Consider the following 17,073-nt stretch of genomic DNA (forward strand, 5'->3'; position numbering starts at 1 on the left):
TCAGAGGCTGACATACTGGTCTTCTTTTGGTAAATATATCTATATATATTTTTTGAGCACAGCTGTATTTGTTTACCTATTGTCTGTAGCTGCTTTCACGCTACGATTCCAAGTTGAGTATGTATAACAGAGACCATACGGCCTGCAAAACCTAAAATATCCACTCTCTGGTCTTTTATGGAAAATTTTCGCCAAACCTTTTATTAAACTATCTACTTACACTTCTTTGGAAATAGCTGAAGAACAGAGCGCATATATAATGAGCATTTTTTATTGTTCTGAGTAAATGAGTTTTTTTTAATGCTGGTTTGCTGAGCAAATCAATTCCTGTCCATTTTAGGGATTTGTCCCTATGATAGCTTGGAGGAAAAAGCCATTTTCATTCTGATCATTCTCGATACCAAAGATGTGGCTTCTACTAAGTGTCAATCTAACAGATTTTACTGCCACTGATGTGACATGTAATTTAATGCACTCCCACATCTTTTTAATGATTTTAATTACTATTAATAATGCTTGGCAGTCTTATAAAAATATCATAGTTCCATTTGTATTCAAGAATGTGCTAATGGGAACTAATATTTGCTATTTCGCAATCAGAAGAACAAGTACAGTGTGATTGAGAACAATGGTTCAAGTCTGGCCAAAGACTGAATGCCCCGGTGTTAGAAACAGGATATAACAACTCTGGGATGAAGGTGGCACATTCCATTCAAAGGCTGCACAGTGAGTTTGCAAATTATGAGCCTCTCAGGCAGTGGCCTTAGAACTTGGGGATGGTGATTTGGCCTGATTTGGTATGTCCTCATTATTTTGATATTCTCTGGAAGTGTATTAGTCTGTTCTATCTCAACCATTGTGATATGAGTAAAAAACAATCTTTTCCCCTTCTGGATCCTTCATGAGGCCAGATCTAGCCTTTGCAGAGACCCTAAGGCCATAAACATGATCCCAAGGTACACCCTAGATGCCAAGGGATCTGTGTAGTAAGGCCATGTGGCATCGCTACAGATGGCCGTTCTCTAGCATATGCTGGGATTCTGTGAAACAGACAGAGGAGGAGGGGGGTGGTGCCTGGGGGAACCATGTACTTCCAACCCAGGGGTTTGCTGGTTTAATTTGTTTCCCTAGTAGTGCTCATATTAGAGTAGAAAGACTATGAGGCCTCTAACTACCCTACATTCAGCATAGCAATTTCTACCTTACCTTGTACACACTGAGAGCTAGGATGGTGGTCTAACAAATTCATTAACATCTGTCAAGAACTACAGGCTTCTGACATTCAACACATCCACAGGCCCTCAAGTTCATGGGAAGTCTGCTTGTTTACACCAGCCTAGTTATATCTTTGAATCAGATGTGGGCTCACCTAGTCTAGATCAGAGACTCTCAACAGCTGGGGGGCGGGGGGAAGGGATGATTTTGCCCCTCCCTGCCTCGGGACACAATTTGGCGAAGTCTGGAGACAGCTGAAGTTATCATAGTTGGGGTGGCATTACTGGCATCTTGTGGGTAGAAACTAGAGAAGATGCTAAACATCCTCCACACATAGGACAGCAACTGCAAGAACGAACCATTTAGTCCCAGACTTCAGTGGTGTCAAGGTTGAAAGGCCTTGGTTTAAGTATTGTCTGTGTCACAACTCGCTGCAAGAAGAGAGCCAAAAATGGGTCATTTGTTGTTCTCTTTGGCCAGACCCTTTGGTGCAGTCAGCTGACTAAATCCTGGCATGATGCTCTGTGTCACATTAAATGCCATTAAGGAGTCAGTTGGTTTGCCTTTTGAGATGCAATCTGACAGGGAGAACGCTAAGAAAAAAAATCATTCTCTCATATTTGAAACATAAACTAATCAATAAATATTTACATACTAATCTAAGATTAATTGTTGCTCACAAACACAAATGGGCAGACACCAAATTAATGTCAGAAACAACTCTGGTCTCATCAGATACTTTATTCTCAAACAGGAAAAATATTTTATAAAGCTTTCAAATCCACAAGTTTATGAGTAAAATGAAAGCTCTTAGCCTATTTCTCTCTTTTTTATCTGTGGTTTAGATTCTTATCTACAACAACAAAATAAAAAAAAAATCAGTGTTCCTTCAAATTGCAATCATTAAAATTGGTTTTTATGACAAGGATTTAAAATCCAGAAATAAGATTATAATATGTTTTTACAGGAAAATGATTGTATTTATAACGTACACCATCACAGATTTTCTCCACATGTGCAATGTTAACAGTAGTTTAACTGCGGAGCTTTTTCTATCCCATTCATATTTATTATTTGACTAGAAGCAACTCAAACTGAGAAACCCATAAAATCAACCACTTTGGTGAAGACAGACCTTCCAGTGAAACCCTAGGTTCGTGAAAGAGCCACATGCAAGCCCAGCTTGCCAAATCAAATGGGCTTGTTCACCTTCTTGTTGGGCTCACGTCTCTGACTACATTCTGCTATCTGCATTTGACCTCCAGATGATGTGACTTCTTTAATTCAAATGTGTAACTTCGCTAAAAATAAGATAGCATCACTGCACAGGCTATAAATAACTAGAAATTACATGCTTTCTCTAGTCTGTTTGTACTAGCACTGAAGAACCCTACACTTGTTGTGATGAATAGTCTCTGTAGGTAGACAAGAAAATAGAGCTGCCAAAATTACTTCACCCTCCTGGGTGTCATGGAAAGGTGTCATGATCCCAAATACACTACAAGTAGTGGGAGAATATTACTGCAAAAGAGAAAATTATGAGATTTTCAAGGTATCTTTGGGAGAGCTGAGGACACAAGAACTTCACGAAGATAAAAAAAAATTTATGTATTTCTTTTTTTTTTTTTTTAAAGATTTTATTTATTTATTTGAGAGAGAGAATGAGATAGAGCATGAGAGGGGGGAGGGTCAGAGGGAGAAGCAGACTCCCCGCCGAGCAGGGAGCCCGATGCGGGACTCGATCCCGGGACTCCAGGATCATGACCTGAGCCGAAGGCAGTCGCTTAACCAACTGAGCCACCCAGGCGCCCAAATTTATATATTTCTTAAAGATTTTATTTATTTATTTGAGAGAGAGCGAGCACACGCATGTGCGGGCAGAGGGAGAGGGAGCACAGAGCCCAATGTGGGGCTCGATCTCACAACAGTGAGATCACAACCTCAGCTGAAATCAAGAGTCAGACACTTAATCAACTGAGCCACCCGAGCCCCTCATGAAAATAAATTTATCAAATAATGCTCATTTCCGTTAATTAGTAAGAATGGAAAAATATAATTCTTTTACATGCTAAAATGATATAAAATGAATTTTTTTTTATAAAGGGGGGAAAAGATATTTATTGAGGCATGCCATATTCACTGCATTTAGAAAAAAAGTTTTTAGTTTTCTTCTTCTATTTTCTATATTCTTAAAATGCGCTCTGAACTGTAAATGTAATTTTTCTAACCTAAAAAACAGAATCAAATCCTTGGCTGTGTGGAGTGCAGTGCATAGCCACAGTATCATTTATGTTTCAAAGCCGGTCCTGACACATTTGACGGCTCTCATGGCCTCATTTTCTCCTATGTATAAAGGATATGAAGAAAATTCCCACAAAGTGCTCCTGAGAAAAATAAATGATCCGTGAAAATGGCTGGTAAACTGCAGCCTGCCACGAAGATCAATATATTATTAATCCTACAGTGTAATACCCAGTTTTCTCTGGTCCTCTATGTCTACTCACTTGTCATACTTTTGATGTTGTTAGAAAAAAAATGCTTTGTCACGATCATGGGAAATACGTTGATTGTAGTAATAAAACCCCCACATCCTTCAAAAGTTATATATAAAGTGAATGAATTTGAATCTTATGGTGGCCATTAAAAAAACTATGGTTGGTGATGAAATTGTTTGTAAATTACATAATTCTCTATTATTTATCTTTTTAAATTTTATTTATCTTTTAAAGATTTTTTTAAATATTTATTTATTTTAAAGATTTTATTTATTTATTTGAGAGAGAGAGAGAGAGAACAGGAGCAGGGGCAGAGGGAGAGGGAGAAGGAGAAGTAGACTCTATGCTGAGCAGGGAGCCCGATGCGGGGCTTGATCCCAGGACCCTGGGATCATGACCTGAGCCGAAAGCAGATGCTTAATTGACTGTGCTACCCAGGCGCCCCCAAGATTTATTTATTTTAGAGAGAGAGTGTGAGCACGTGCACATGCACAGAGGAGCAGAGGTGGAGGGAAAAGGAGAGAAGCATGCTGCTTGCTGAGTGTGGAGCCCAGCATGAGGCTCAATCTCGCGACTCGTGAGGTCACGACCTGAGCAGAAATCAAAAGTCGGGACACTCAACCAACTGAGCCACCCAGGTTCCACTTATTTTTTTTTTTTTAGAAAGATCGATTTGGAGACCAGGTGTTTTTTTTTTTTTTTTTTAGGATAAGATAAATAAATGCTAATTTTCATTATATACCTGAACTACAACTGAAAATGTATCTCTTTTTCCAACAACTATAAGCTTCAATAGCGTGTGTGTGTGTGTGTGTGTGTGTGTGTGTATCACCCCTAACCTAACAATGCATTAATCTATTTTTGGATATAATCCACATTTTAAAATAAATACTTGTGTGTTTAACACCACATTTTAAAACCAAGCTAGACTGATAACGCCAAGTGGAATCATCACAAAACAAAGACATTCTAAGATTGGTTGATGCAAGATTTCTTCAGATGAATCTTCTTCTACAACCTTAGGATAAAACCCGAAGTCGGGCACTTCTGTCCCAGGAGTGTGCATTCAGGGAGAGGAAGAAGAGGTGGTTAGGAAATCTAGAGGTGCTCTTTCACTTCCTAAGGCTTCACGTGTGTCTTAACAACACACAGCTGAAGCCTGTGCATTCACATTAGTCTATGGAGTTAGTACAATGCATGCATATTATGTATTTTTCTGGGATACGAGTCACTTACACATATGTGGCCTCTCGTTAAACTGTGGCATCTTGACAGCTTTAGGAAATAAAACAGTGATGCCAACTAAAACACTGTAATATTATATATACGATACACAATAGAACCACACTAAATTGAAAAAAAAAATGATCAGAAATAGAAGTTTAGTCAATGCTCTTAGCCTGGCATCTGAAGTTGTCTGGCAAAACTGGACATAATTACAAAGCAAAGCAACGGAAATAAACATTTATTGAAAGACAGGTGATGGAGACACACAAAACCATGCAAAGAAGGTGACGATGCTGGAGTTATAATCCAGCCGTGCACTGTACTATGTCCTCCCCCCCAGCCCCCTCCAGTGAATGACAACATACGTTTAACAGCATCTTGGGGAAGAGGTTCCTGGGTGGTCTTGAGTAAACTTTGGGACACTATGGAGAAAATAAGAGAACATAACTAAAAACAAAAATAGAAACATGGGAATGATGGTTGAAACTTACATGATTCCACTGACCAAAGGGAAAAACAAAAACAAAAACACTGAATGAAAAACAAAACTAAACAAATACCCTGACGCTGGGCCCTAGCAGGGAACCAAAGTAAACATAAACATGAGAGATCTATTTCCACAGTAATACCTTAGAGTGCTGGGTATTTGGTCTCCAACAGCACTTTCAAGTAACCTGTTGAGAATTTCCTGCTCCCATTCTCCCTCCTTAGTGCCAAGCATTGCCAATTCCCAAGGATCCACTCCGATCACCCATTCATAGGGCACCTCCAGCTCATAGCTCGGGCCACCTGTTGAGTTTTACCGTCCACTTAGATCTGCCCACCCTTCTGACCTTCAGCCTCTTGCGTTTGCTTTCTTGATAAATTATTCTATAACCTACCTCCCCTTCTGAAACTAAATATGGACTGCCTGGCTGATCCATTACACCTTTGTTGGGAGTCTCTACCTTTGGGAAACCTCTCAGCAAAAGGCATGCCATCCAGGGCATCTCCTGACCTGTGGTGCCCACAGCTCGCTCCCAGACTGAGTCAAATCAGACTGATGAAGTGGAGAGGGTGTGCATACGGGCAGTAGTAGTGTTTCGGGGGGCGGGGGAATAATTTCTAACTCGAGGCAAATTCCTCACTGCCGATAATTCTTAAACACCCTCTATTACGTGTGCATGCGTGCATGCACACGCACACACAATTTATATTCCAAAAAATAAATCCACCTCAGGGAAATGGAGAAAAAAAGTTGGAAATCGGCCAAGAAATCTCCCTCAGCAGCTAAGCCACTTAGAATCTCTGTAACAAAAGTCCTTTGTTCAAGAGGCTCCAGGCAACAGAATTCCCCATTGTGTTCCATGTTACCTGACCTAATTAACTTATTTGAAACAGGAGTCTTTTGAGCTAGAAGCTACCATCATCCAATGGCAGCCAGAAAAGAAGCCCTTGGGGTTACCAATTCCTACACCTGTTCTCACACATGATAGAAATGGAGTCATCCCTCACCCAGACCAACAGGAACTGTTCCATTAGATTCCACTTAGATACTGGGCTTCACAATAGAAGGTCTTAATGGGTGCAGGTCCTTTTGTTGTTTAGTGTAAGCCCATGATCACAGTGGAAAACAATTTATATAATCCTTAGGAATCCCAGGCAGGAAATGGTAGCTGTTACCCTCGCAAGAGCAAGGGAGAAAAGGCAGGAGTCTCTCAAAAAGGAAATGCACAGCTACAAACACATACATACTGAATTTAATCTTAATTTCTCAAGCTGAGTAATTATTTCTTGAGTAGTTCAAATCTCCTACTCATGAACAATAGTAAATAAATAAAATTGGGACTTTCATATGGAAGGCTGTTGACAAGAAGAGAAGTCCCCTTTGTCTGGTTCACTACCTCCTGAGTGCTACCTCTGTGGAAAAAGTTTCATCTTACTTTTGAGTCACTGACACTTTATTTATTTATTCCCCAGAGTTATGAAGAGCTGAAGGTTCGAGAGAAAAGGCTTTGAAAATTATACTCCCCGAGTCTCTTGTCATTCAAGGTTTCTAACGTTAAGTGAAGAGTATTCTTCTGCTTCCAAGAGAAGACACTAAAAATCAATACTGCAACCGGCCCAGTGAGAGCTCAGAGGCCACTGGGGCCTTTCTATCCTCTGGCATTTGAAGTGCATATGCTCAATTCAATCACACTCTCTGCCACCACAATCAAAGTCACATGTTACAAAATAACTTAAAGGTTATTACTCATCACAACAATCCGCCTTGCCAGGGCAACCGAAGCTGCATCAGCCAGGCTTCCGGTGGGTAAGCCTTGTTTGCACACATACTGCTCATGCACAGACCCGAACACAAAGATGCACAGACAAACACACACATAGACATTTGCAGAAAATAGCTGAGAAGACAAAACAGCGACTCCAGCTTGGCTTAAAGAGAGGCACTCAAAAGAAGTCCCTAGAGACTGCAAGACGAATGCACCACAGCTAGAAGAAGAACACATCCAGGGCCATGCTTTATTAGAGAAAGACAGAGGTGTGTGCTCAGGGGGGAACAGACGGGAGGAGACGCCGGGCAATTAGAGAAGTGGACAGAAAACGTGGTTAGTGGTAGCAACAGACCCGTTCCCAAGGACCAGGAAAACCAATCTGTTACAGAGAGCGGAGTCAGTGGCGAGAAAGACGAAAGGTGGCCAGGCTCGAGGAAGGTCCACTTACTGACGCTGCCACACACGGCCATGCAGTACTCCTCTGTGTCAAAGTTGTTTCGGTTGCCGCCACATCCGCCGTAAAAGAACGGGGCGCACTTCCCTTCGGTCACATCAAAGTACCAGCGGGAGATCATTGCTCGGCATGGCCCCGTCTCGGCCTGTTCAGAGCACACCTCTAATCAGAGGAGACGTGGGGAACCACATTTAGCATGAAAAGGTACCAGCTCGCGCTTCACGCACATGTTTACTTTTCTTATGCATCAGTCCTCCCCGGGGGTGACGTGGGCTGGGATTATTAGGCAGATTCTGCCCAACATTTGAATCACCTACCAGGACTTTGGAATGACCTCTGAAACAGAGCCGTGCATGCTCACCTGGTTTAATGAGCGTAGCTTAGCAGTAGTAAAAGGATTCCAGCTGGAGGTGAACATTATCTTTTAGCCGCTTTTAGATTAATAGTAAATGCCCCAAAGTGTCTGCACATTGAAATATTTCTTCACTCTAACAAATAAACTTCTCTTCTAGAATAACCTCAAGTCAGCTTTAAAGGTAAAAGGATCGTGTCTACTTCTGATGTAAAAAACGTACCCTCTCACAAACATCTGATTGTTTTCCTTCAAGAAGGACAGCCTTGCCTCAGAGTGTAAAATAATTACACGTATTTTGAATTTGATCCAGTTTGCAGAGAACCAGCCTGTCCACTGACCGTATTTGAAAACGTATGTAACATCTGTAAATGTGACTGACAGACGATTATATTAACTTTAGTTAAATACAATTTTTGATTTTTCATTTATCTGTCCTTTGGGCAAAAATGTCACAAACAATAAAACATCGTCAACCAACTCTAATTTGTTAATACATACCGTGTACCATTTTACCTTAAAGCACATCTTACCTGTCAACACACTTTGCCACCCTCCCCAAGATCAGTGCCACGATCACTGATTGATCCAAGTGTAATAACCTCTCTGTTTCCATTTGTAAAGTTATGGTGATTAGAAAAGGAACTCTTCCTCCCATGTGTATTCCATTTTTGTTAGAAGTAAAATAATTCTCCTTCTGAGTTTCTGTCTTGCCCTAACTAGGCTTATAGAGAAACTGTGGATGCCTGAGCCCACACAGATGTCTTGTTTATTAGGTTTTCCTATCATACCAAGAAAAAGCATCCTTCTCAAAATGCAAGACTCAGAGCTTCCAAATTAGGAATATTCAACAATATTCCTCTGTTCAGTCCTTTAATCATTCACTCAAAGACAAAGATCCATACCGTCTATGTAAACGAGAACTACTGTTGAACCTCCCTATACACCACTTACTGCTCTTTCCAATTGAGACTGAGGTGGTGGCAAAACCAGGAGCTACTACCACCATGATGACATCGACAGTCAGCATGGGGCTCAGAAGGTGGATGGCAAATACTGTGCAGGCGAAAAGCTGGTGTACCGGATATCCAAGGTGGTTCTGGGGCTCTTTAGTTGGTTTTCAGATGGACGTATCTGGCTCCAGGAGCATCAGCGCTTAAGGCCACCCATCTCTAATGTCTTCTCATTCAGTACTGCTGCTTTAGAAGTCCATCCTTGCCAAGCCATGATGTATTTTCAGTTTGTTTTCTGCACAGAGCTCTCCTGTACGATGAGAATCTGCCAACCCATTCACACAAGCTCCCCATCCATTTGTGCAAGTTATCTCCCATAAAGTAAAGGACTGGTAGTTATATTTATAAAGGACAAAATAAGTTTTGGGAGTGGGGAAGAGCCTGATCACCTCTCAGTTACTGAGAAAGCAGCTTCTGGGCTGTAGAGCTAAAAGCCACATGCCCCAGAGGTGGGCTCCCTGCAAACCACAGCCATCAGCTGTCTCCACTCCTGGACCTTAACGACTCTCTCTCCCCCAGCTGTAAGAAACACCTTTACAGGCTCTCTCGTATTTCCCTCACCAATCTGCACATGTTTATGTGACAGGCTCTTTCTTGTTGCGAAGATGTGGTAATATTCATCATTAATCCCTTCCTCAGGATGTACTCATTGCAACAAGACTGCCAGGCAACGAATGGTGTCTTCTGAGCCTACACTGTGGGTGAAGTTGGCCCTGGAGTTGCCAGAGGCTGCTGCTAGCAAGAAAGGTTCAGGGTGTCACAGGACCATCGGCAACAAAACCCATCGTGCCTCAACAACTCACCGAGGTCCTCACATTTTATAGGTCTTAGTACCAAGTACGTGTGGTCTTGTACTCGTCTGCTGCAGGCCCCACAGTGACCATCACGGCTGTGCAGGGGCAGGAACCTGTCTCTGCAGCATCTGCTGTGTACTAAATAAAAGTGAGAGAATTTGGGGTAGGGGGAAAAGTGAAGCCATGGGATAAAAGAATGCTGATCAAAGGACAGGATCCGTGATAGATATTTGCCTTTGTGTGTCACCTCGTAATTACTTCTGATCAAGGCAAAACCTCCCAGTCTGGAACTCAAACAGCATTTTAATATAGTGTCGTTTTCTTATACCTCAAGTGAAACATTTTTATTTCATTCATTTAATTTTTCTTCTGCCTTGTTCAAAAATGGCTATGAAAACCCTCTGTATCGGGGAGTACCCACATGGGGGCCTCCAGAACAGGGGTACGAATGGCTCTCTGTCACTTTGCAACCTCTCAAAGACAAGGACTCTGTCCGGCTGGTTCTGATCTGCTGACGTGGAGGAGTGCATTCCAGCTGGCTTGAACCAGAGCAAGCAGGCAGGAGAGAAAGGGTAGCTCGTAATCCCGCCAATCTTCAGCACCGCTGTTCTACCATGGAGCTGACCTCTCCCAACTTTCCTTCTGGCTAGGACTCGGACATCAACTTCCTCAAGTACTAGGGTTCATTTCAGAGGGGACTCAGTGGGAAATTATTTACAATACCATACCTTCTAGGGCTGTAATCCCCCTAAAACAGAATCCACCTAAAAATTAAAACTGCAGTTTTCTTTTCTCCACCTTCATTTTCTTCTCAAAATGTAAAATAATAAGTAAAAAGACTCACATTTTAAAGCCATTCAAATTCCAATCCACCTTCATTTCTATTCAAAGTAAATCTTCCATACCATAATGAAGAAAACTTGCCCAGAATAAAAGCAGGGATCTTTCTCAGAATGCTTAAAGTCAGAGAGAAATATTGGCCCAGACTTACATAGACATCTAAGGAACGATGATCTTTGTTTATTCATATTTAATTCTTAAACTTCTAAGATCACAAATAGGTTTCTCAATATTCATCTAGCTGAATTCTGCTGGCAGGGAATGCTTAATCTCTTCTTTTAGAATAGCTCTATCCACCCTTTAAGACAAGAGACCATTTAATAACCTGAAATACTAGTATACACAAAGCATATGAGCTTACGTGCTTAAAAACCAGCTCTATGCATTTTATATCTTTGTAACGTAGGCCCTTGCCAAGACCTGGACTGGTTTCAACACTAAATTCCATTTTCTAAAAATCAATAATATACAAATACAATATAGGAGCAAAGCTGGAGCTCCCTAATATAAAATGATTAGGCAGTCCACTGTCCAAAAAATAACGCCTTAACCACAAAAAATTAACTCTAAATAGATGTCAAATTGAAGTAAACTTTATTGTGGACAACCAAACTCAGAGAATTTTATACTTTAAAAAATCTCAGCATGAAGACAGCTGTGAAAGTAGCAGCTAGGATGAGGGGAAAATCACCACTTTCCAATGTACAATAATTATAATGCCTCCTTAAAAAGCAAGATTAATGGGTGCCTGGCTGGCTCAGCTGGTTGAGCATCAATTTTTGATCTCAGGGTCATGAGTTTGAGCCCCACACTGGGTGTGGAGCCTACTTAAAAAATTAACAAGTAATGTAAAAAGTGTTTAAAAAAATAAATAAAAAGCAAAATTAATAGATTAACAAATAATTAGCTTTAAATAAAGCACTAACTAAAGAATAATTTTAGAATAATGCAAAGCTTTGTATTATTCGTTTTTAATAACTAAATTTCAATTATTCTGACTACTGGTATATGTGAAAATAAAACCAGTATTGTATGGAATGTATAAGGTTTAAATTTACAAATTCTGAGAAAGCAATCACTTGAATAATCCTAGAAGACTCTTTTATAGAAAGCTAGAAATTATATATTCTGATATTGTAAAGAAACAAAAAAAATTATGTAGAAGTTTCTTCATATGCTGCAAGAATATATGCAGAATTAAAGTTCAGATATAGTACAAATATACCTATTTTCTTCGAGCTAAAAATTACATACCTTGAAATTTTATTTTTTTTAAGTAGTCTCCACGCTCAGCGTGGAGCCCAATGTGGGGCTTGAACTCACAAGCCTGAGATCAAGACCTGAGCTGAGATCAAGAGTTGGATGCTTAACTAACTGAGCCACCCAGATACTCCCATATCTTGAAAATTTAGAGTACAAAGGGCAAATATAAGAAGACAAATACAGTCTGACTTTGTAATAAATCACTTGTTTAATGTTAACAGTAAAATAAAAGCAATGACAGAAATATTAAAATCTACTAAATACGCTTATCCTTAATTTTTCCAGTAAGTGTTGACTGATCTGCCTAATCATTCAATTAATAATGAATATGGCCAGTTTCAACGCAGTTTATAATAACTACTTTTCAGCCTAATTAAGTTATTCCTGCAATTCTAAATATTACTATGGGGTGCAACTTCGTGATCCTAAGTTATTAGAACACATCTCATATTCTGTTGAATAAAGTAGACAGATTTGTGTTTAACTCCTAAGTAAAATTTTAAAAAGGCAACATACCAGAAAAACAATGATTAAGAGTGTATTTTTTGCAGCAACAGATACATGTACTTTTAACTAAAAGGAAATTTTATAATGTGCTTGCAAATATTAGCAAGTAGCCATCAGAAAACCTGTCCAATAGAAAATAATTCTGATCAGGGCAATAAATGACCAGATATTTATTACCTAGTAATTGTATTTCATGAAATAAAGGCATATAAAAATAGGTAAACAAGCTTGGGCCAAAAGTCTTATAACAAATCTCACTTAAGCCCCAAATATGGTTTGGACTATGTAAACAAGTGATGGAACAGCTGTGCGTGGTCATGAAATCACTGACTCAGTAAGAAACGACGGGTGACAAGGAATCTGTAGTTGGCGAGCCTGTTAACTGAAGTGTGTTGATTCTCTGAGGCTACCTCATACATCTGTCATTCCAGTTATACCTGACCCAATTCTCACATCTCCCCATGATGAAAAAGTCTTTATAAAATGCCACTCGAAGGAGATCCACTTGTAAGGGTTTAGACTCATGGGTACTCTCGTGGTGGCGGTTCTGGCCACATCCAAAGAAGGGCACCACTATGACTTTTCCTGATTTCTTTGTTTCCTGTTATGCGAATAAACTTGTTTTTCATGGAGCTGTGTGGTTAGAGCAACATGGTATTATAAGAAGCTCCAAACTCTGAATAAGATAAGAAGAGGTCATGTCCTCTGCTGGAAATAAGGCAAAGTGATTATCTCCGGGGGGGGGGGGGGGGAGTGTGATTTATAATGTTCAATGATTAACATGGTGTAAATACTCCCACCCTTGGTATTTCAAGATATCACTGGTTGTGGCTCACAAAATTCCTGTATAATCACCTTTTACAGGCTAGCAGGAGTTATCTACCCTGCACCAGTGAGAGGAATTATAATAAAGGCACAAGTGAAACTAGTCACAACTGCATATGTAGGAAGATAGTAAGAGTCTTCTAATTTGCTTGGTCTTGAGAGCTGAATTTTTACAAAATTGCTCAGTGGGAAGACACATCAGGGTTCTTTTACACTTGGTGACATTTGATAATATATTAAGAACACCCCCCCCATAGATAAGGATGGTTTTCCCTTTCAGTTTCTTATTCCCTGTCTCAGTCTCCTACATCTGCAAGGTATGAGGGGCATGCAATGCTACTAGAAACTACCCCTCAAAGTGCAGTCCATGGATCAACGGGGCCAGCATACCTGGGTCTCAGGAGCCACTCCAGAGGTCTATCTCTGAATCTATGTTTAGCAAGTGCCTCAGTGGCTTGAATGGACATTAGTGTTTGAGAAAGCAGTGTGATAAACCCTTTTATGTGCAGCTGAAATGTCGAAACCAGATATGGAAGATTCAATCACTTTCTGAAATGACCGGAGGGGAAGGATGAATAAAAAAGAAGCATAGGTTTTTGGCTTATCAAGAGAAGTCCACGTATATTGGGGAAAAGAGGAATACAACATATTTTAGTAGAGGTATTAAGACTCAACTATGACCTATCTCAAAAACTTAATTTTAAGAGTTAGCCATACATATTTCTTTGACAGTTTCAATACTTGTGCCTTAAATCCAGTACCAACATAATCATTTTCTTACATACGTGTCTATGAAAACTTAGACTTCTCAGAAATCTGAATTTAAGTGATAATGTTCTTGTAACATGCCAGAACACCAGAAATAAAGTTATTATTTTTATTTAGAGAAATAAACAAAGAAGCAATGAAGGAGGCTTGAAATTTACTATCTTTTATCACCTCTCTGTCAAGAAAGAATTACATGGAGTTCCCATTCTTGCAACAAAAAAGGATGCTTCTAGATAATGCCAGTCCTCGTTGGAGGACAATCCTGCTGTTCCATGACCTTTTCGGGGGGAGACTGGGCGTGTCCACCTTGCCATTTTAGCTGGTCTCTTGTCACAGGACCCAGCAGGAAAGGATGGGCATCCTCCGGCTGAGAACATGTGTCCCTGATTGCTATAGGGACCCTCACTACCATCTGCTATTTTAAAACGGTGTACCAGGGGAGAGTGAACTGCTTTTGGAAGAATACAAAACAAAGCCGGGAAGGCAGTTTTGCTCCATCTCTCACTGCTTACATGGCAAATATGCATACGCAATATTTAAAAAACTAAAAATTTTGTGCTTATTTGTCTCTAAGCTATGAAACGACATTTCATATCTTACTAGATACCTGTTTTTACCTGATAAATGAGTATTTATCATCTTTTTTGAGCATATGTTTTATTTATTCTTCTCAAACAAACAAAAATGTTCACTGGCTACCTACAATGTGCAAAGCGCTGACCTCAGTGTCACAGCCGACGTTAAGATGAGACACAGTCTCGCAGGGGTGTCTCCCTGCTCACATATTTAAAGCTAGCTGGACAGCACTGGAGATCCCTGTGTCATAGTCCAGGGCTTGCAACCAGAGAGATTCTGCCCCCATCCCCTCCCAGGGAACATCCAGCAAAGACTAGAAACATTTACAGTTGTCACAACCAGGGGGTGTTCCTGGCACGTGGTGGGAGGGACAGTGCTACTAAATACCCTAAAATGAACGGAATTGTACCATTGTACTGTACTGTATCAGGCTCAAAACACTGTTAACGCTGAGACTGAGAAACCTTGCCACAGTCCACACAAATTCCAGAAGGACTCACGCTGTATTGTAGTAATTTTGCCCAATCCAGAGACTGAGGACTAATGAGCAACAGTCGCCGACACCTCAGAAATCTTAACAACTACTATTAAATTCCAGAACTGCTTTAGTCATGAGATTGCCCAACGAGGGCCTTCCATGTTTCTCTAATGAAACATTAGGAATTCAAACTCACATGCAAGGAACACAAACTTTGTCCAGATTCTGTCATACTCTCATATTCGGCCTCAGAAATTATATCCAACAGGAACATAAAGTAAATTTAAGAAAAAGAGAGACAGCCCTCTTCTCATAGTTAAATACTTGAACAGTCTTACCATGATAAACAAAGCACAACGCACCTTTGACAAGTCTTCAGTTATAAACTCCTTTTACCATTTCAAGAGTCTCTCAAATTATTATTTAAATAAAAGTTTACTTATTCTTTTTTAGTAATCTCTACACCCAACGTGGGGCTCGAAATCACGACCCCGAGATCAAGAGTTGCATGTTCTTCTGACTGAGCCACAGCCAGGTGCCCCAATTTTTAAAATTTGGGCTTTTCTGAAGGGTTTTATTGAGCAACTTTTTGAGGTGAGATTCAGTCAGCCTCACCTTGCCTTGATTTCCTGCTCTTCTAACAAAATCCTAATGGGTCAGAGGTTGGAAGAGGTGGCTGGAAGCCAGCGATGAATTTTGAGAAGGGCAAAATGGTTGATGGCAGAGAGAAAGAGGTGTTTCGACTGTAACCCACCCTGTTTAAAAACTCCAGGAAGCATTTTTCTACAAGAGAACTACAGATTTCCATTAAAACCCACAATTCTGTTACCTGCCTGTGGAATCTGAGCCCCTACTCAATGAGGCAAATGGACTGCCTAAAAAGGCATGCCTCTGAAAATGACATCAAGTCTAAGTGAATAATGAATTGTTCTCTCACTTGCTAGATTCTTTTATTACGTTTGTTTTTTTTTTTAATTGCAAATTCCATGTTGTATAGATATATGCAATTGTTGTGTCTGAAAAGCCCACAATTTGGAGTAAGAGCACTGGGGCATTTGTACATTTTTTGAACAGCAACTGATTTGGGGAAAAACATGAGAAAGACTAGTATTTTTTTTTTTTAAACTGGTTTCTGGACTTGGAATGAAATTATTTTTTATCTTTATAGATGTAGACATAATTGCATTAAATGCCTTTGGTTGATTATGTCCATTACTAACACTGAGTCTTGAAACATACAGTGTAGGAATGGAACGTGAAAAGTACAAGCCACGAGCAACACGGTATTATAAGAGGCTCCAAATGTAAAATATCAAGCAAATGAAGTTCAAAAGTATAATTTCCTATGTGGCCATGCAGGTCTTTGGGAATATCCTAAACCACTGATTTCTGCACTTTATGGTGTGCAAATCATATCTCAATAAATTTATTAAAAAATAGAAAACTATTTATGTATACACACAATTTTTTTTTTTAAAGATTTTATTTATTTATTTGACAGAGAGAGAGATAGTGAGAGCAGGAACACAAGCAGGGGGAGTGGGAGAGGGAGAAGCAGGCTTCCCGCCGAGCAGAGAGCCCGATGCGGGGCTCAATCCCAGGACCCTGGGATCATGACCTGAGCCGAAGGCAGAGGCTTAACTACTGAGCCACCCAGGCGCCCTACACACAATTTTTTATATAGCTCTCCTCCTCACTCTTACATTTTAAGCAAACTACCTGACTGGGCTTTCTGAATTGGCACCACCTAGCTACATGAAATGAAGCGGTCAACGCCTTGCTCGGTCTCTGTCAAAGCGTGTTTCAAACACCTCAACATCAATGGCTATCATGCCGTGGGCACCATCAGGAACAGGCTGCCACCTGTCACATCTATGCCCAGTACCAACACGAGTTCTCTCAACATCGTTAGGAAGGATGCTACATTCTGGTCCAGGAACAGGGGTGTATCTTAGTGGCCCTTAGTCATAATACTGAGGGAAAGGCTTCTTCGAAAGGGAAGAGCCATTAT

The 17,073-nt window shown here is 40.3% G+C and overlaps 2 protein-coding genes across 9 annotated transcripts in view; one reads left to right on the forward strand and one right to left on the reverse strand.

Annotated features, from left to right (window-relative positions):
- JAM2 (junctional adhesion molecule 2) overlaps nt 1–17,073 on the forward strand; it is a 427,760-nt gene that overhangs the window by 293,131 nt on the left and 117,556 nt on the right. The window lies entirely within an intron of this gene.
- The window catches only part of APP (amyloid beta precursor protein), a 257,221-nt gene that overhangs the window by 93,902 nt on the left and 146,246 nt on the right, over nt 1–17,073 (reverse strand). For 2 of the 8 annotated variants that reach the window (XM_081802256.1, XM_081802243.1), the window contains exons 7-9: nt 7,641–7,808; nt 5,303–5,359; nt 4,947–4,985 (exon numbers count right to left, since the gene is read on the reverse strand). The exons of 2 other annotated variants lie outside the window; for them this stretch is intronic. In XM_081802256.1, coding sequence (XP_081658382.1) covers nt 4,947–4,985; nt 5,303–5,359; nt 7,641–7,808 — 264 coding nt within the window. The remainder of the gene's footprint in view (nt 1–4,946; nt 4,986–5,302; nt 5,360–7,640; nt 7,809–17,073) is intronic. 4 more of the 8 variants (XM_081802252.1, XM_081802261.1, XM_081802278.1 and 1 more) reach the window with 2 other exon arrangements.

Source organism: Leptonychotes weddellii, chromosome 1 (assembly GCF_054177405.1).
Source record: "Leptonychotes weddellii isolate Sample4059 chromosome 1, ASM5417740v2, whole genome shotgun sequence".
NCBI lineage: Eukaryota > Metazoa > Chordata > Mammalia > Carnivora > Phocidae > Leptonychotes > Leptonychotes weddellii.